A 21,428-nucleotide genomic window follows, 5' to 3' on the forward strand; every position below is an offset into this window, starting at 1 on the left:
GTTCTTCAAAGTACTCTTTCCATCTTGCCATCACACTACTGGCACCTGTTAATACATTGCCATCTCTATCCTTAATCACCCGAACCTGCTGCAGGTCCTTACCATCTTTGTCTCTCTGTCTCGCCAGCCTGTAAAGGTCATTTTCACCTTCCTTGCTGTCCAGCCGAGCACACAAGTCATCATAGGCCTCTTTTTTGGCCTTTGCCACCTTTACTTTCACCGTGCACTGCATCTCCTTGTACTGCTGTCTACTCTCGTCCGTCCTCTCAGTGTCCCACTTCTTCTTTGCTAACCTCTTTCTCTGTATACACTCCTGCACCTCTCCATTCCACCACCAAGTCTCCTTATCTACCTTTCTTCCACTCGATACACCAAGTACTTTCAGACCTGTGTCTCTGATTATGTTCGCTGTAGTTTGCCAGTCATCTGGAAGGACCTCTTGTCCACCCAGTGCTTGTCTTACCTCCCTAAATGTCATGCAACACTCTTCCTTTTTCAACTTCCACAATTTTCTCCTCACTTCAGCCTTTGGTTTCTTCATCTCCCTCACTGCCAGCATCATCCTACACACCACCAACCTATGCTGTCTGGCTACACTCTCGCCAACCACTACTTTGCAGTCACTGATTTCCTTTAGATGGCACCGTTGACACAAAATGTAGTCTACCTGTGTACGTCTGCCTCCACTCTTATAGGTCACCCTATGTTCCTGTCTCTTCTGAAAGAAAGTATTCACAATAGCCATTTCCATTCTCCGAGCAAAGTCAACCACCATCTATCCTTCAGCGTTCCTCATCTGGAGTCCAAACCTGCCCATCACCTCCTCATAATCTTTGTTTTCTGCGCCAACATGTCCATTGAAGTCTCCACCAACTACAACCCTCTCACTTCTCGGGATGTTCTGTATGACTTCATCAAAGTCCAACCAAAATGTCTCCTTCTCCGCCAGCTCACATCCTACTTGTGGGGCATACCCACAAACATTGAACATCACACATTCAATTTCTAGCTTCAGACTCATCATTCTATCTGATACTCTTTTTACTTCTAAGACATTCCCAACAAACTCCTCTTTTAAGATAACCCCAACTCCATTTCTCTTTCTGTCTTCACCATGATAGAACAACTTAAACCCTGACCCGAGGCTTCTAGCCTTGCTCCCTTTCCACCTGGTCTCCTGGACACACCGTATGTCTACCTTCCTTCTCTGCATCATGTCAACCAGCTCTCGACCTTTACCTCTCATTGTTCCTACATTCAAAGTTCCTACTCTTAGTTCTATACTCTTTGCGTTCCATTTCTCTATTTTCCTCCGGGCACACCTCCCTCCTCTCCTTCTTCGGCCAACAGTAGTCAATTTTCCACTGGCACCCTGAAGGTCATCAGCACCAATGGCGGCCGTTGTTAACCCGGGCCTCGACCAATGCGCTATGGGATTCAGAGGTTTGATTCGCATATTTAGAAGTAATCAGTGTAGCCGCAGGGAATAATCCTCTGCTCCTCCCAACCTGAGAGCAGGGACCTATCATAGCAGAGTCTGGCACCGCCACGTCTGGACTCTAGGGATATATGAATAGGGCCAAAACTACCAGCAAATTTTTGTTCGCTGGTGAAGCCTCTTGGATAAGAAGTGAAATGTCCGACACATTCAAAGAAGTACAGATGACGGCTGAAGAAACCTTCTCATCGACTGACCACTCCTGTATGACTGAGAGCTTGCACAGACGTCTGCTATCATTGTTTTAAAAATGCAACTTGTGTTGCCAGGACTCAATGTTTGTCTACACAGTCTTTTTGGGCAGTAAATATTGTATACGATGTTTTAAATAGCCAAAATAATGGGGAAAAAATCTCATGTTAAGCGTCCAGATGTATGCCCATAATCTGGATGTCTGAGTGACACTTGTGGGAGCTCCCAAATGAGCTTTCTACAATGAGAGTATCACTATTTGACTAACTCTAACACATTGTCATTGCTCATGACTTGGTTTATGTTACTGAGGTTTAAGGACATACTTGCCCGGAGACTCAAATTATTGATACATTTCATTGTTCCTGATTACAAGCTAAAATAAAAAGCTAGATATTTCTCTTGTCAACCATGTTGGAGAATACCTGTATTTTGCATTCTATGCAAATTTTGGGATCAGATATGATTGATTTGTATTTTACAACCGCAGTGTTTGGCACTCAGACATTTAGTTCAATTGGAAATGTGTATTCTGATTCTAATCAAACAGAATGAAAATGCTCCATGTAAACACCTCGATGAAAACAAACAGGCCAAATCTGTTTGGAATTTCATTTTGATTCACAGGTGTGATATATGTATATTACTTTTATTGTGAACCGAACATACATGTAAATTGTTCAATTTGACTAGTCAGGCTATGTCTCGTCTGTGCATGCTCTGTTTTGATGTAAAAGCATTATGGCATTGACTTTTATTCACTTGAAATTGGTGGCTTCCTGCCAGAGCTCATTTAGGATGGCAGAGCATCTTTTAAACTATTTGTAACTTGATGATATTGGACTATTGCCTGAAGAACATTGTTTAAAAAAAACTTTGCTGCACTGACAAGTAAAACACATATTTATAAATTGTGTGATGTTGCTTCAATGTGCCTGCGTCACACAGGGGCAAAACAGATGTTTTGGTTACTGTTACACATCTAATGGGCAGATTATAATATATCATGTTGGATGAAAACAGTTGACCTGAGATAAAGATTATTCTGATTCTGATATTCAATTGGAATTAAATGACTCTTCCATCCATCCACCCAATCTGCTTTGTATCATTTATCCTAGCTTGGGTGCAGCTGTTTTAGAAAAGTCAGCAGTACGACGCTCTCTGTCTGGTCTCTGCTTCAAACTCTTCCGGGCACATTTCCCGGAACACCTCATTACTCATGCAGGCATAATGGTCAAATAGTCACCTTCACAGCCGCTGTTTTTGTTGTCCTTGAGTGTATTTGCGCTTGAAAACACCACGTACAGTCGTTAGGCTCTTTTGGATTACACTATGAAAAGACTATTGGAAGAAGTGAACCTACCACAAGCAACCCGATAGATTTAACCATATTTCAGAGAGTGTGACTATGAACTCAGATATATTTTCTACAGTCATTTAAAAGTTGTGTCAATTACCTTTGTGAAACAAATTCAGTTAAAAAAATTGCAAACATGTCTTGATTCTGCCATGTAGGAGCTCATATTTCATGAAATAGACCTCATTAAAAGGTTTCAATTTCAATTTTTTTTATTGCACATTTGGAAATCGGCAACATTATTCCGAAAAAAGTTGTGCTTGTTCGTTGAGACATGTTTCCACTTAATTCCCCACCTTTCCTTCCTTGGGGCATTGCAAAGATTGGTAAACATTACTTGAACAATTTTTACCAATCTTTGCATTGCATGTTTTTTAAAAATATCCATCCTGTACCATGCGAGATTTTGGTGTTGTATGTAAAATCCGAATTCTTCAGTCATGCATCTCCAGTCTTGTACTAGTGATACATGTATTTAGGCAGTACATTAGTTTTAACATTAGTCTTTTGGTGAGTAGTCTCTTTTTACCACAAGCAGATGGTGGCTATGAGTGCAGTAAAGATCGCTGTGGGGAGATACGAAATGAAAACCATTCCTGCCACTGCTCAAATGACTGTCTAGCCCGGGGGGACTGCTGCACAAACTACAAGACACGCTGCAAAGGTAAAAAAATAACAATTGTGTATGCAATCACATATAGTCAGAGGAGAATTATATACAGTAGTTCAATTCAGTACAAATAATTTTTTACACTCTGCAAATGATTTGCATAACTGCAGACGCAGTGTAAAAGCTTAATGTACATGCACACGCACACACACACACACACACACACACACACACACACACACACACACACACACACACATTCGACTGCAATATTTTATGACATGATCCCTACGTTCACTCTTTACTCACCTCCCTTACATCCACCTGCACTCCAAGTTTATAAATGTTAACTTCATACTCAGGTTGACACTTTTGGTTGATCATTTCCATTCCTGCCCCAACTGAAACATTTTACAGCAAATATAAAATTTCACCTCATTCATTCGGATAGCTCAAGTGTTAGTGGGGTAAATTGTACTTGAGTACTGCACCTGTTTTGAGCTTTGTTGTCACCCTTCTATTTATAATTTGTTATTACGTATGTAATATCATGTACCATCTAAGTATGTCACATAGTACAGTGAAATTGTTATACATGTATATGTTTTTTTTAACTTGGGTGTCTACTGTCATTGTTGCAAATGAAACTCACCTCAGTTAGTTGGATAAATAAAACAAAGATATACAACACAAACATCGGACAGTTAGGACGGCGGAAAAAATCATTGGCACTGCCCTACCCACTCTCGAGGACTAGCACACTGCAAGAATCCAAACAAGGGTGCGGAAAATCCTACTGGACCCTGCACACCCTGTCCACCACCTTTTCCATCTATTCCCCTCAGGCAGGCGCTACCGATCCATGCGCACCAAATCCAGCAGACATTTAAACAGCTCCTTCCCCAAAGCCATTAACTCTCTCAACAGTAACCCAAATAGAACTGTATAGTGCCTCAATTTTTCTTATGATGATACTAGGGCAGCGTGTTCTACCTACCTGGCAATAAAGATGAATCTGACTCTGCCTTTGGTTCTATTTTCCTCTTACTCAAAGGCCTGAATTAAGAATCCTGTTGTCTCACCATTGTACCAGGAGGATACTTCACTATTTCATTTCAGTCAACAGCATGTTTTGCTTTTGTCTGTCTTTGGTTTTAAATCCTTAAACAAGGCAATCGTTACTTTACAAGTTAGACAGACACAATTGTCTCAATTTTTAGTAAAGCGATATTGTTTCCCAGTGCTCCTCAAACGTTTCTCTTTTTTGTTGTAGTTGCCATCCCAGGAAGGAGTTGAAGGGACCTTGCATCTACATCTAGAGATAAAGGGCCAGAAAACATTAGAATGTTGCTGCCTCTGTGTGGTGAATGAAGGAATCACACCATTTTGAGTTTTACGATTTAGTTAATTCTGACGGAGCTTGTGAGCCAGAAATAAAACACTAAATGTGCCCCCCTTATGGGGCACATTCCAAAAACATGGCATGGCAGTCTGATAAGTGTCCCCTTATTGTGGTGGAGGGGTTTGTGTGTCACAATGATCCTTAGAACTAAGTTGTTTGGTGCTTCAATTCCCTAAGCCAAAACGATCCTTGATGACGGACCAGATAAAGGGCAGTTCCCAGTCTTCCTATGATGAGCAATAAATATGGATGTCAGTTTCCCTTGCCAGGATATGGGTCACCGGGGTCCCTTTCTGTTGCTAGGGTTGAAGGTAGAGCTTGATAGTGAGTGCGTCTTGGCTGGTCACAGCCCAAACACCCCCCCATCCCTATGGGCTCACTACCTGTGTGAAGGGCCAACAGGGTCAGGTACAAAGTGACTTGGGTGGTGGCACGAGGCAATCGACTGTGGCAGTCCAATCTCTGACTATGGAAGCTAGGGATGCGGAATAACATCTCTGTGGCAGGGAAGGAGCCAGAAATGAGTGCAAGGTTCAGGGATTTCAGAACAAATATAATTCAGCTTGCTGCCACACACTGTTTGGGCTCTTTTACCAGTCCGTTTTTGCGGAGTTGGACTCTCTTCCACGCTATCCACCATGAGAGGTACATAGCAATTGTGGTTGACTTTGCACCCCGGTTCAGTACCACTAAATTGGGATTTTTGCCGGTGGAAATGAGCCTAGGCTTGCTTTCCTTTTTGGATTGTGGGTGGAGTGTTTTTTGTGCTCTTCCACTAAACAATGGTTCAGCTTTGATCAAGTAACTAGCATGGCAGCAATCTACAAAACATTGGTGGCTATGGGTAATCAGGGATGTTGAGAAGTTAAATACAGAGTCTGTGTGGGCTTTTTGGACTATGGGACGAACTTTTGAAGCAATTCAATGCCATAACTGAAACATTCTTTTGATCCAAATTTTGCCTCAAAACACAATGCAAAATATATAGATAAATGACAAACTTCTACGTCGGTGTCCTATTATGTTTTTTTTAATCAAATATGCATCATGTAAATTACAAATTTCCCAATTGTGGGACTATTACTGGCTTTCTGATTCTGATGTAACACTACTTGCCAGATACTGCCCACAAGTTTTATAGCATGCGTTTTTGATTGTATTGTAAAAATCTGTACACCGGCTATAGAATTTTGTCATGTAATGTATGTAATTTAAATTTGAGGTTGTATTTTAAAACGTTTAAAGATATTTTTCCTTATGTGAAAACTGAATACAGGAACCAAAATTGTGATGTATTTACTAGAGCAGGGGTGACAAACCAATTTTTTTTGTGGGCCACATTTTAGAGGGCCACTATGACTTAAATCATATAAAAGAGGCACAACGTCTGATAACAAAGAAATCCTAACAATATCACTCATTTATTCCATGTGATGATTTTAAATGTTGTTAGATATTTTAGCAAGCATCATTGAAGTTGATATCTTTGATTTGCTCTTTTGAGTTTCATAAAATTATGTGATGGGACAGATCTGGCCCCGGGGCCTTGATTTCGACACCTTGTACTCGACAATATTACGTTTTACCAAGGGCCACTTGGTGCTTAACTGAAATGTGATAGTATCAGAACACATCACATAACCTCTCCAATGATTATTTTTTGTTTTCAGGAGACAGTTCATGGCTACATGATGAGTGTGATGACATGAAGACTGCCGAATGCCCTGCAGGGTATGCTTTTATAAGCGCAACAAAAGCATCAAAAATTTCATTCAGTTTCAGTGTGTCACTTACTGTAGGTCGATACGTAAGGTTTATGGTTATCCTGATTAGGACCAACACATGGGTTTGCTTTCACTTTTTTATCCATGTGACATCTAATGAGTGTTTATACTGTCCTTATAGATTTGTGCGCCCACCACTCATAATTCTTTCAGTGGATGGTTTCCGGGCTTCTTACATGAAGAGAGGGAATACGGTCATACCTAACATTGAGAAGCTGAGTAAGGCATGAATGGGGTTGATGAGATTATTTTTCATTTTAAGCATAACTTTGGTTCAGGAAAGAAACAAACATGTTTGATATTGGTCTTTGAATCTTCATTAATGTCTTGAAGGTCATTTATTTCCCCTTTATCTTCCTTTCGCAGGAAAATGTGGAACCCATGCACCATTTATGCGACCTGTCTACCCTTCCAAAACCTTCCCCAACCTCTACACACTGGCTACGGTATAGGTCACTTTTTTTTCAATGCACTCTGACACAATCTCTTGTTGTGATAGATGTCAATAACTCACAACTTCTACAGGAAAATAGCTTTCCCTGATTGAACAGGGAGAGCAGCTGGAGAGACCTTGAACTCGCATATTACATTATTATAAAAGTCCTCGATTAATCCATTTCCTAAATTGCTAATTGAATGCAGGTTGAACTGTATCTTCGAGTCCGCATGCAAACCTGTAAACTCCAAAAGGCACAGGAAGACCATGTCAACAAATTTTCTGAGCAGTCATCAGGTTTCATCAGGAGAGGGGGGGGGTAGGGGGGGGGGGACACGAACGAGGTATGCGTTTGTCTGATTTAGCCGCTTAGCGGATATGGTAGGTCCATTTCATTGCTGCTATCATTGTATTCAGCTGATAGAAAGGGCTTGGCATGATGTTACCCTTCGATCCTTGAAAGCAGCATGGAAGAATTTGTGGCCCGCATGCATCCTTGAGAGGGTCTTTGGAGGATTTGATCCTCATGACTTTGTTGTTTTGGACGACATTGTTTCCATGGGACGCGAAGTGGATGCACATGACATCGAGGAGCTTGTTGCTGACCGTAATGGAGTCCTCAACACACATGATTTGATTTGCTAAGTGGAATGATGTGCAGGATTTTATTGAACAGTTCCATCCAGAAAAGACTGTGGCTATGAAAATCATCAACATGATGAATGATAATGTGATGCCTCAGTTTCGTAAGACCTTACAAGTCAGAAAGCAACAGGTGTCAATTAAGAGCCATCAACGACCATCACAAATGTAAATAAAGTGACTTTATTATACAGTGCAGTGTATTTCTTTCATTACAATACAATAGCACATTTATTATACATAGAATAAGGATTTGTGTGTAGTTTTAAGGCTTATTTAGTTGAAAATTATATTTTATGGAGACCTGGGAACGGATTATTCTCATTTTTGGAGATACACACTTTTCGCCTTACACAGTCTGTCTGGGAACCAATTAGGTTCGTAAGCCAAGGTCTCTGTGTGTGTGTGTGTGTGTGTGTGTGTGTGTGTGTGTGTGTGTGTGTGTGTGTGTGTGTGTGTGTGTGTGTGTGTGTGTGTGTGTGTGTGTGTGTGTGTGTGTGTGTGTGTGTGTGTGTGTGTGTGTGTGTGTGTGTGTGTGTGTGTGTGTGTGTGTGCGTGCGTGCGTGCGTGCGTGCGTGTGCGCGCGCGCGTGTGTACGTGCGTGTATATATGTATTTACGTGTGTATGTATATATATAGAGTGAGACCTTGGCTTACGAACATAATTAATGATTAATAAAATATAATTTTCAACTAAATAAGCCTTAAAACTACACACAACATACCTTATTCTATGTATAATAAATGTGCTATTGTATTGTAATGAAAGAAATACACTGCACTGTACAATAAAGTCACTTTATTTACATTTGTGATGGTCGTTGATGGCTCTTAATTGACACCTGTTGCTTTCTGACTTGTAAGGTCTTACGAAACTGAGGCATCCCATTATCATTCATCATGTTGATGATTCTCATATGTATGGATATATGTATATATGTATGTATTTATGAGTGTATATATATATATATATATGTGTAAATGTGTATATACATATATATGTATATATATATATATATATATATATATATATATATATATATATATATGTGTGTGTATGTATATATATATATGTGTGTATGTATATATATATGTATATATGTATGGGCATCTCTTTCCTTTACATCACAAACAGAATTTCAGTCATTTCTGATGCTTTATCTTCAAGTCAAAATACTGTATTTGAGAATGTGAAATGCACTATTTTGTCCACTAGGTGGCAACAAAACCTTACATAACACAAGTGGAAATGCAACCTATTATGTTCTTCAAAACAATAATTTCTACATTTTCTGATTACAAATTCTTTCTCTCAGATGATTTTACTTGACATGCCAATCTAATGTCCTCAAGGCCTTCGGAAGTACAGTAAAGTCTCGTTATATCGATATCGATAGTACCGCTTATTACGATACTATTTTCATTTCCCTTGCACATTTCTAGTCTTTTTATGTATAATTAGTACCGTTTAGTACGATACCCGGTCATTACGATAATCCGGTTATTACGGTGCTCCTTTTCATCCCCCGCCGGCCATTTTTGTTGTTTATATCGATATATCCGTCGCGCCGTTGGTCAACTTGGTCACGTGTCTTGTTACGTGAGCCGCCATCGGTCGCGCTATTGGTCGACTTGGCCGTGTGACTTTGTCACGTGACACGCCATCGGTCGCGCCATTGGTCAACTTGGTCACGTGTCTTGGTTACGTGTCACGCCATCAGTCGCGCCATTGGTCGACTTGGTCAGGTGACTTGGTTACGTGCCCAGCACCCGTGTAGCAGAGCCATTTTCATTTTCAGACGCTAGCTCGTGTGTAGCAGACGAGATTGAAGTGTTTGTGTTAAAAGGTAAAAATGGGAAGCAGAAGAAGATTGATGACTTTTTTAAATTGTATACATAATACAGTAAGATGTAAGCGTTGCAGTTTCCCTGTTGTGTTATGTACATGCCCACTGTACTGTATATGAATGCAATCGTTTTTTTGCAACAATGTTTCTTGTTTTGTCTGCTGAAGCGCGATGATTTTGAAAATTATTAACATTCCATACTGTGTATTAAAGGACAGCCGATGTCACTTTTTATTCAAATGCAAATAAAAATGACTTCACGCCAAGACGTCTTGCATCGCTTGTGAATCCAAACAATGGCTTCAGATTCGGATAATATGCTTTCTTGTTACACATCCAGTTATGAATATGTTTCAAATACACTGTAGTTCTGAAGATTAAAGCATACATGTTTACAATCATTAAAGAATTATATGTGCCATTTTGAGGCAACATTGGGGGAACATCTCCCCAAAAAAAAGGGAGCTAATGGCCAGCTCCGTTTCTTATATGGCACTTGGCTGCCCTCTTTTGGCGGCTTTTGTTTAATGCAGTTCGGCGCAGGATCGGATATATCGATAGTCCCGGTTATATCGATATTTTTTCGGACTCCCTCGAATATCGATATAACGAGACTTTACTGTAATTTTGCTGTCTTTGATTTGCCCCAAATAAAATATAGACTTTTAGCTTTTCCTGTATTTTTTTTCACAGAAACTTGTAAGTGTTGTACCTGCTCCTACCTTGTTTCGCGGTCTTTTGGAAATAGGAAGTGTTAAATTTGTACCAGACATTATGATGAAAATATTTTAAGTTTTTTAATTTCTGTTTAGGATATAACAAAACATATGGATCTCCGTTTCAATAATTATATTGAGAATGCAAAGCTATGAGGTACAGCTATTAGTGTAAAACGCACCATTCACTTACAATTATTCGCATCGGGTACCCAGTCAGGATCAACAATATCATCATGAAACTAGCGTTAGCACGCCGAATGTTCCATCTTTTAGACACCACTTATTTTTAATATTTCTTGGTAAATAAATAAGTTAACGTTAGTTTATGCATTTCAGTATTAAGGTAAACCTCTTCTGAATAGCTCATAAAATCGTCACAACATATACTTACGTGATATTTGATCCGTGATGAGAAGTAGAAGGAGCTTTGAAGATGCAGGAGCGCACGTTGTGTTGCGCAAGGAGATGATGTCACTGACATTCTTAAAGGCATAGCTGCACATAACCTGTGTTAAAGGGACATGTAACTTGTGCTGCATCAGTTCCAATCGAAATTTGAACTGCTACCTTTAATTTTTTCGATTTATAAGCATTTATCTTTAGTGTGCCAAATATGACCCCATCGACTGTAAAGGGTTAAAGAAGAGAGTGAAGCTGAAGCTGCACTGGCTCCAGCAAAGGTGCTTGAAGCAGCAGCAGAAAGTTAAAGTGGTTGCGCTGACTTGGCTATTGGACCTCTATCGCTGGCTCTATCAAAACAGCACGTTAATGACTACATTGACGCACACTTCAGCCCCCAAAATGACGATAAAAGTGATAACAAATCAATATACCCTCCACAGCGCCATTATGAGGACATTTCACATAATAGCCCCAGTGTGTTGCAGCCTGTAGCATCCCGTACAACCCGGCATACTGAGCAACCCCAGGCCACACGGCGGCCAGTCTTCCCTCATGCCAATGTTGATGCTTTCAGATCCCACTCACCACAGGGCAACAATGCAGCAATCTCTCCGCGTAAAGTCAGTGACAGGCTTACACCGAGGTTTACAGATGTTGCTGCCTTTCTCGCTCGTCGTGACCTTCTCACAACAGGGTTCAAGATATTTGACAATCGGCCTGAGAATTATATGTCATGGCGATCTGCCTTTTGCAATTCCATAGACGGCTTGGATCTTAAACCTAGTGAGGAGCTAGACTTACTTGATGGGGAGTCACTTCACCATGCCCAGCGGATCAGGACAGTGCATGTCAACAATCCAGCGGCTGGACTCGACAGGCTATGGCAACGATTGAACAAGGCTTATGGTTCCCCAGAAGCTATTGAAATTCTTGACAATGTTCCTAAAATCTCTCCCAAAGATAGCCGACGTCTTCAGGAGCTTGCAGACCTTCTTCTGGAGGCGGAAGCTGCAAAGAATGAAGGTTACCCACCTGGCCTCATTTTCCCCGACTCATCTAGGGGAATAAATTCAATTGTTGAGAAACTTCCATACAACCTCCAGGACACATGGGTTACTCAGGGGACCCAATACAAGAGAGAGAACTTTGTCCATTATCCGCTATTCTCCTTTTTCGTTAACTTTGTGAACAGTTGCGCAGAAATGAAGACGGATCCCAGTTTTACCGTCCAAGGCTCCAGTACAGGTCCCTACAAAGATGAGAAACCTCCCACCAGCCAGTGGAAGGTCAGGACTCCCATCTCTGCTAATAAAACTGAGGTGGAAGCCTCCAACCTTTCAGGTGGTGACAAGCCTCCCATAGACCCGGGAAGACATTGCCCCATTCATAACAAACCACACTCTCTCAGGAAGTGTATGGGTTTCAGAATGAAGACCCTAGAAGAGAGGAAGAGCTTAAAAAGAATTTCATTTGTTTCAAATGCTGTATGTCCACTAAACATACAGCAAAAGACTGTAAGACTGCAGTTCGCTGTTCAGAGTGTGACAGTGATCGTCACATCACAGCACTCCATGATGGTCCAGCTCCCTGGATGGCAAAGGAGGCCGTGTATTCCGAGGGTGATGGCGGGGAGCCGGCTGAGGAGAACTCCACTGTAAGTACATCCAGCTGCACTGAGGTTTGTGGAGAGGGCTTGCATAGAAAGTCATGTTCCAAAATATGCCTGGTCAATGTGTATTCCAAAGGATATCCTGAACAGAAGAATAAAATGTATGTTATGCTGGATGACCAGAGTAATTTGTCACTCGCCAAGTCCACCTTCTTCGACATGTTTAACATTCAGGGAATGGTCTCTCCTTATACATTGAAGACATGGTCTGGCATGACAGAAACCAGTGGAAGAAGAGCCACAAACTTCATCATAGAGGCTATTGATGGTGGAGTATCCATGGTACTGCCAACACTCCTTGAGTGCAATCTGATACCTAATAATAGAGAGGAGATACCAACTCCAGAGGCTGCTACACATCATCGCCATCTCAAAACCATTTCTAACAGGATACCACCGCTTGATGCCTCAGCCGAAATCCTTCTGTTGCTTGGATGAGATATCATCCGAGTTCACAAGGTTCGCAGTCAGTATAATGGGCCACACAATGCGCCATAGGCCCAACACCTTGATTTAGGATGGGTAATTATAGGAGACGTCTGCCTCAGGGGAGCCCACAAACCCACTGTGAACACTTTCAGGACGAGTATCCCAGAGAATGGTCGATTTAGCTTCTTCTGACCCTGTTAGAGCAGCATCTATATTAAGAAGAGGTTAACAGGAGAGCACCTTAAACAACCTCCTTGAAAGCCAGTTCAAAATGGTCTTGGCAAACAGATACTCAGTCATAACATTGAGGATGATAAACTGGCATTCTCTGTCGAAAATGAGATCTTCCTCCAAATCATTAAGGAGTTCTCAAAGGATGCCTCAAACAGTTGGGTGGCTACCCTCCCATTACAGGCGCACACCCTCAACCGTCTCCTGTCGCTTCGGCGTGCATTGAAGAAGAAGCCGGAGATGAAAGATCACTATGTAAAGTTTAGACGGAAAGCAGAGAGCAAGCCTTCCAACCTCTCCTTGTCTGAGTCTTCACCAAAGTCCAGCTATCAGGTGCGGGATGGCAACCTGCAGTCTCCCCTGGAAAAGAGACCCCTCTCAGGGCCCATCATCCGCACCCCTAACCTGGCGGCAACCGATGGTGTGATGAAGACCACAAAGCAGACAACGCGGCCATTCAACACGTATCCCAGGGCGGAAAGCGACGACGGGCGCAGCCCCATCGGGCCGCCAGCGAGTCATCCGAGTCATCCTCTCAAAATGGCCCCTCCGTGCCCCTCTGAGGATCTTCCAGCCACAAGCCCCCTTTCGGGCAGCTGCACCCTCACCACACCTCGTCCCATCCCAGCCTGACGCCAGAAGCGGGTCAACACCTTCACACGCCTCACCCCAGCGTGCCAGCCCCACGTCTACCGGCCCCCTCTGCCCTGCTGCCAACGCCCCCCGCTCCCCGCAGAGAGAGCCACAGACGGTGTCCCACGAGCAGTTCCGGGCGGCTCTACAGATTGTGGTGGATCCTGGCGAACCGCACACCTATTTGGACCAGTACATCAAGATCGGGGAGGGGTCCATGGGCATCGTGTGCATCGCCACCATCAAGACGATGGGACAATTGGTCGCTGTGAAGAAGATAGTATATTGATACTTATCTTTTGATGATGGTTGTTATTTCTGTTGGTTTGCCATCTTATAGATGCCAGGCAGGGAGTGTTCTTCCCCCAGTAATTGCATTACAATGCAGTACAGTACAGTGCACCCTAGTGGGGGAAATAGTTAAAACCACTCAAAAATTGTGGAGTCGCCATTTTGAAATCTAACAGTGGACAGATGTGATTACATCCATGTCCATCCTCTTTCTTTTGACTTGTTCAGGCACAATCTGTAAGTACATTTACACCATTATACATTTTACTGTTTGTTGTGCAAGTTATTTATAAGCCTAAAAATGTAAGTAAGACTTTAGTTTGCTGACGAAGTTTCTTGGATAAGAAGCGAAACGTCCGACACCTTCAAAGAAGTACAGATGACGGCTGAAGAAACCTTTTCATCGACAAAGACTTCCATAAAAATACTAAACGGTGTATTCTCATCTTTGTGTTTTTATTGGAAGATTCTCGCTGTCTAGACACCAACTATTGGTTAAGCCAGAAAAGTGTGTGTGTGTGTGTGTATATATATATATATATATATATATATGTATATATGTATGTGTGTGTGTGTGTGTGTGTGTGTGCGTGCGTGCGTGTATATGTAAATGTGTATATATGTATATATATGTATGTGTATATATATATATGTATATATATATGTATATATATGTGTATATATGTATGTATGTATGTGTATATATATATATATATATATATGTGTATGTATACACAAAGTATGCACACATGCATTCACACATGTGTGAAGCCCCACTCATGAGATAATACAGCTCAAGGGGATGTCAGTCACATCAGAAGATGAAAAATAGGAGCCAGCCAAAATAGTAATTATGTATATTTATCTTCAGTTTGATCTGTGTGCCTGTAGCTCTGAGGGCTGTGGCTACCTCACTCAGTGAGTTACTTCAACCTACATTAAATTATACCAAAGATTCAATCAAGTCATGTCATCTTACATTCTGCTGCCGAAAACCTGACTTGCAAGCAATGTCTAAAGATATATTTTCATAATGTTTTTAATGCTTAATTTCATCCGCAGTGAGTCGTTTCCTCACCCCTTTCACCATCCCTTAATCCATTTTCTCACCCAACCAAACTATGTGGAAAAGGTGACCCGAGAGAATGTTTTCTCTGAAATATTCCTTTCTCATGCTCGACTATTTCCTTACCCCTCTGTACATGGATTTCAAGATTGAATTGCTGTAAGATGTTGTTATGAGTTAAAACAAACTGATATTTTTTTCACATTGTGGTAAAAGTCCAAACTTGTAGATCCCATCCAAGTCGGGGGTGGTTGAGATGGTGTGCATGATGGGGGGTGTGCAGGGGTGAACTCAGTCACAAATTTAGCGCTAACCAATCTTTCTAACTTTTAGGGTCTCTATCCAGAGTCTCACGGTATAGTCGGTAACTCCATGTATGACCCTGTCTTTGATGCCACGTTCACCCTGAGAAACCAAGAGAAACTTAATCACCGCTGGTGGGGTGGACAACCAGTTAGTATTGTCTAATTCTCATCTATCATAAGTAATGACTTGTCTTAGTTCCACTAATAGCATCTGCCCACATTTATCAGCAAAATGATTCAGTTTCTCTCATAGATCTGGATCACAGCTCTCAAACAAGGAGTCAAGGCATCCTCCTTCTTCTGGCCTGTGTAAGTTGTTTTTCATGTAACAGACTGAAAAATGCATTACGACCCTTCACCTGAGCATAATGCTTTTCACAGCATGCTTTAGGGATGTGTTATTCTTTTCGACCATCCTGTAATGCTTGATTTTGCTCACTTTTCTGTTTATCACAGGAGATAGATTTCAGACCCACCGCCAAGGTGAAGAATGTAGTTAGTTTGTCAGTAGGTTAGTTTTACCCCACATAAACACTTACATATTTATATTGAATAAAAAGGTTGAGTTTATACATCATACTTACATAAATGTGTTGTACGTTTATTCGGACACAAGAAATCAATCACAGGAATATAATAGGTCGATGATATTGTGATTGCGTATTGCTGCGTGTTAAGGCATGTAGGTTCAAGTATTGTGAGTAGTTTGGCACATCAAGTCCATATGTTTGCGTGTGTATGGGTGGCAGAAGCTTCTGCATGAGTGTGTTCACTTTTTTTCCTGGTATTCAATAGATGGCTGAAAAGTTGTCTGGTACTGTTGCCATCCGAACTGCATGTGAGCCTTTCTATTGTAAATACCCCTAAAGTAGGGTGCGATCAACAGTGGCACATTGGGCAGAAATGTCTGCATTAAATCGATATCTCACTATTCAGTCAGCTGTAAAATGTTCATCATATAAAATATTCTTTCTATATTTAAATGGCAATATGAAACTAAAGTCAGACTGCTTCTAAGTGTAATTTAATTGTTCATTGACAGCACAATCCCACTGGAACGGCGGATACTGGCCATGTTACAGTGGCTCCAGCTCCCTGAAGTAGAGAGGTGAAGTTTCTTTCTTTGTCTTTTCTTTTTTTTCCCAGTACTTGAATTTTTAATCATGTTTAATCTGTATAAAGACGGAAGGTAGCCATTTCTAAAGTCCCTCGAGGATGACAATTATGAACCAATCCATTTTTCAGACATGGCTTATTCCCTGCTGTCTTTGCCTCACCGCGAACATGTGCGCACACGCTCTTCTTTTGGTTTTAACCGATCAGTGCAGACGCAACCTACGTAACAGAGAGAAAAAGCCTTGAACTACGACAACAGCTAAACTAGCCGAGACTACACCATGCTAGAGGTCGAACATGTTTTTCAGCTAATATGTGTATTCCCCTTTTTGTCCAAATTTTGCTTTCACTAGCGTAGCCATGAGGCAAGAACACGGGTAACAGTAACAACTATCCCTTCCCATTCTCATATGTGTGTGTATATATATATTGTGATACCATGAGAGGCTAGCTCTCAGCGGGACAGGACAAGAAGTGCAATGGACGACAGGTTTGGATACAAACAAAAGGTTTTAATCAAAGGTTCCAGGGGGAATTCACAAGCAACAAAGGTTTGAATAGTGTCTCTTCCAATACTTATCAAAATAAAGTCTTTTCTGATACTTAAATCCAAATAAAGTCTCTTCTGCTACTTAAATCCAAATAAAGTCTCTTCTGATACTTAAATCCAAATAAAGTATCTTTTGAGGTAAAACTGAAGACGGAGTTTTTTACAAGAGTCTCTAGGCCTCACCCCTCTTGACGTCCTCGTCATGTAGCCTAGCCACCTTAGCTTGGTTCAAATCCAGTGTCCAGTCGTGTGGTCCCAACTGGCAATGAGTTCCACGCAGCAATCAACTTCTCCACCGAGCACAGCAATCGAGCTTGTCTTTCCCCAAACTGCACACTCAGAGGCTCCCTGCCTTAAGAGCCCTGCTTTCCAATCAAACCCTGATCAGCCGCAGGTGTGTGGGTTTAATTGCTGCCCTCCACCAGGTGGGGCCAAGACTCTCTCTGGGTGGAGCCATCTTAGGGGGATGTATTTGCCCTCCAGGACACAGCCTCTCGTGACATCACACATCCCCCCCCCCCTTGAGACCGACGCCCTCGGCGGGGTGAAGGATGCGAAACAGGCCAGGAAGGCCTCCCTTCGGGAGAGAGCATCCGCATTGCCTTGGCGCTTGCCAGCCCTGTGGACAACCGAGAAGTTAAAGGCTTGCAGACTTAAGAACCACCTGGTTACTCTGCTGTTGGTCTCCTTGTTCCTGGCCATCCATTGGAGAGGAGCATGATCAGAGATCACTGTGAAACGTCTTCCCAGGAGATAGAAGCGTAATGACTCCAAAGCCCATGTAATGGCAAGGCACTCCTTCTCCACTGTGGAATAGTTCTTTTCCCTGGGCAACAGCTTCCTGCTAAGGTACAGGATGGGATGTTCCTCTCCTCCATGTACTTGCGAGAGTACAGCCCCCAGACCAACTTCTGATGCATCAGCTTGGACAATGAAGTCCTTGCTGAAGTCTGGTGCCACCAGGATCGGACTGGAACATAGCGCCTGTTTTAGATTGGCGAAGGCCATTTCGGCCTCTGGGCTCCATTTTACCAATCGGGAGTGTTTTTTGGTCGTCAATTCTGTCATGGGGGCTGCTATAGTAGCAAAGTCCGCGATAAAGCGACTATAGTAGCCAGCCATGCCTAAGAACGACCTCACCTGCTTCTTGGTAAGGGGTTGGGGCCAATCTTGTATAGCCCGTAGTTTTGCTTCTTGAGGCTTCACCAGCCCCCGTCCTATAGTGTAGCCCAGGTAGTTGGTCTCGCCAAATGCCAACCTGCACTTTTTCGGGTTCGCTGTGAGACCTGCTTTCCTGAGGGAGTCAATCACAGCTTGCACTCGGGGTAAGTGACTCTCCCAGTCGGGACTCTGTATGACGACATCATCTAAGTATGCTGCTGCGTATCTCTTGTGGGGGGTGAGAATCCGGTCCATTAGGCGCTGAAACGTGGCGGGTGCTTCATGGAGACCAAACGGGAGCCTGGTGTATTGGTAGAGTCCCTCAGGTGTGGCGAAGGCTGTCTTCTCCTTTGATGCTGGGGTCAGGGGCACCTGCCAATAACCCTTTGTGAGGTCGAGAGTGGTGATGAAGCGTGCCTGTCCAAGGGATTCAATAAGATCATCAACACGAGGCATCGGATACGCATCAAATTCAGACACCTCATTCAACTTCCGATAGTCATTGCAGAATCGTATTGACCCGTCTGACTTGGGAACCAACACGATCGGGCTTGCCCAGGCACTTTGGGACTCCTCAATGACACCAAGTTCCAGCATCTTCCTTATCTCCTCCTGAATCGCGACCTTACGGGCCTCCGGCACACGGTAGGGACGCTGGTGTACTGTTTTTCCAGGTGTTGTGCGTATCTCATGTTGCACCACCTCTGTGTGCCCAGGTATGGAGGAGAAGACGTCTTGATTACGATCGACCAATTCGAGCGTCAGCTGGCGTTGGTGTGGGGACAAACTTGGACCCATCTGGACTTCTTCTCTTGCCGGTTCCTTAGCTTTGCTGGGGGGGAGACAGCTGAACAGCGCCTCTCTGGCATGCCATTTCTTTAGGAGGTTAACGTGGTAAATCTGCTCAGGTATCCTCTTACCAGGTTGCCTCACCTTGTAGTTTACCTCCCCCATGCGTTCGATGACCTCAAAGGGCCCCTGCCAGGATGCCAGGAATTTGCACTCCACCGTAGGCACCAAGACGAGCACTCTGTCCCTTGGCTTGAACTCTCGAGGCTGGGCAGGTCTATTGTAGGAGGCTTGATGCTGTCGTTGGGCCGCTTCCATGTGTTCTCGCACTATAGGATAAATGGCCTTCATTCTTTCTCTCATGTCTCCCACATGCTCGATGAGGGTACGTTGTGGGCACGGCTGCTCTTCCCAAGCCTCTTTGGCGACATCCAGCAGTCCCCGGGGTCTGTAAGAGTACAACAGCTCAAGGGGTGAAAAACCAGTAGAAGACTTTGGTACCTCCCTCACGGCAAACAGCAAATACGGCAGCAGTTGATCCCAGTTTCGGCCATCTTCTTGGATCACTTTCCTCATCCTGGCCTTGAGGGTCTTGTTGAACCGTCTACCAACCCATCCGTTTGTGGGTGGTAGATGGAGGTCCTCAGTTGCTTGACTTTGAGCAGGGCACATAGGTCCTTCATGACCTTGGGCATAAAGGGGCTTCCTTGGTCTGTCAGTATCTCCTTTGGGATTCCCACCCGGCTGGTGAGAGCAAATAGTTCCTTAGCAATCTGTCTAGTGGTAGCCTTTCTGAGGGGAACAGCCTCTGGAAACCGAGTGGCATAATCAACCATAACTAAAATATATTGGTGTCCCCTAGCACTTTTTGGTAGAGGTCCAACTATATCCAGCCCAAGCCTCTGAAAAGGGGTCTCAATGATTGGTAAGGGAATGAGCGGGTTTCTGTATGTGGGCTTTGGCGCCACCTGTTGGCACTCCGGGCAAGAACGACAATAGTTCTCCACATCCTTGTGCACCCCTGGCCAGAAGAACCGCTGCAAGATTCTCTCCTTCGTCTTTTCTACCCCTAGGTGTCCCCCTAGCAGGTGTGTGTGTGCCAAGTCCAGGACTGTAGCTCGGTGTGGCTGTGGTACGAGAAGTTGTTCACGTACTTCACCATTTTGCTTCGTTACCTGGTATATTAACCCACGGTCAACAGCAAAATGGGGGTATGTGGGACTCGTCCTCTCCCCCAGTACTACACCCTCTAAGACTTGTACAGTTTTCATGGCGTGAAAACCCTCCCAGTCTCCGTGGACACAGGAGACTGGGAGGGTTTTCTCTGGAGACAACCTGGTTGGATCCACCAAGGTGACCAGGCTTCCGGAGTCCAGCAGGGCTTCAACATCCTGTGGGGGGGTCTTGCTAGTGAGCTTCCACTACCCCCCAGGAGGGAGGCATAGTGAGCAGGGTGGGCACTGGAAGAGTCAGCGGTCGGCATGGACTCTTCTGTTGGTTTTCCACACTGCCGTGGGATGTGTCCCGTCTCTCCGCATCTGTAGCATCGTCTGGGCCTAGTGCCCCCGGGTATTTGCCACTGCCTGGGTGGGCTTCTGGTACCGCCTGGAACTATCTTGGCTGTGTTGGGGAGCTTGGGCGCCTTTGTGCGGGCCATTCCAGTCCTGGGTGGGGATGTGTTGCCGGTTTCCTTCCTGGTTGTTCGCAGCATCTCCGCTGTGGCCTGGTACTGTTCCACTGCTGCCACTGTTTGACAGGCAGTAGTCAGCGACTGCTGGCTGATGATCTTTTTTGCCTCATAGGGCAGGGCTCGTAAGTAGCGATCCACGACAATGGCCTCGACCACCTCAGCTGCCGTGCTCCTTTCCGGTTCCAGCCACTTCCGTGCGATGCGGGCCAATTCGTGCATCTGTGCCCGTGGAGGTTGGTCTGGCTGGAAAGTCCAGGTGTGGAAGCGCTGTGCCATCCCGAACTTGGTGAGCCCATGTCTGCTGAGAATTTCAGCTTTAAATAATCATAGTTGTCTGCTCTGTCTGCGGTCAAGTCCCCTGTCAGGAAGGGTGCAAGCAATCCCACCCACTGCTGCTTGGGCCACTTTTCTCGAGTTGCTGTTGCTTCAAACGTATGCAGGTACGCCTCAATATCATCCGTCCCCCCCATCTTGGCTAAAAAATCACCCGCCTTCACCCGGGGCATGTTCTTGGCGGCCATTTGTTTTTGCAAGAGCAATTCCTCTGCCTTCAGTTCATTGGCTCTCTTTTGCTCCTCCAGGAGAGCCAAATTGGCCTGATATTGG

The 21,428-nt window shown here is 43.7% G+C and overlaps 1 protein-coding gene across 7 annotated transcripts in view; it reads left to right on the forward strand.

The window, feature by feature from the left end:
• The window catches only part of enpp2 (ectonucleotide pyrophosphatase/phosphodiesterase 2), a 76,078-nt gene that overhangs the window by 8,017 nt on the left and 46,633 nt on the right, over positions 1-21,428 (forward strand). For all 7 annotated transcript variants that reach the window (XR_016115438.1, XM_088999712.1, XM_088999714.1 and 4 more), the window contains 7 exons: positions 3,589-3,714; positions 6,733-6,793; positions 6,968-7,065; positions 7,213-7,292; positions 15,545-15,664; positions 15,770-15,825; positions 16,559-16,624. Coding sequence is in view for 6 of the 7 variants with exons in the window: in XM_088999712.1 (XP_088855838.1) it covers positions 3,589-3,714; positions 6,733-6,793; positions 6,968-7,065; positions 7,213-7,292; positions 15,545-15,664; positions 15,770-15,825; positions 16,559-16,624 (607 nt within the window). In the remaining variant the exon portion in view is untranslated. The remainder of the gene's footprint in view (positions 1-3,588; positions 3,715-6,732; positions 6,794-6,967; positions 7,066-7,212; positions 7,293-15,544; positions 15,665-15,769; positions 15,826-16,558; positions 16,625-21,428) is intronic.

Source organism: Hippocampus bargibanti, linkage group LG06, assembly GCF_051943395.1.
Source record: "Hippocampus bargibanti isolate YZ-2025 linkage group LG06, ASM5194339v1, whole genome shotgun sequence".
Lineage (NCBI taxonomy): Eukaryota > Metazoa > Chordata > Actinopteri > Syngnathiformes > Syngnathidae > Hippocampus > Hippocampus bargibanti.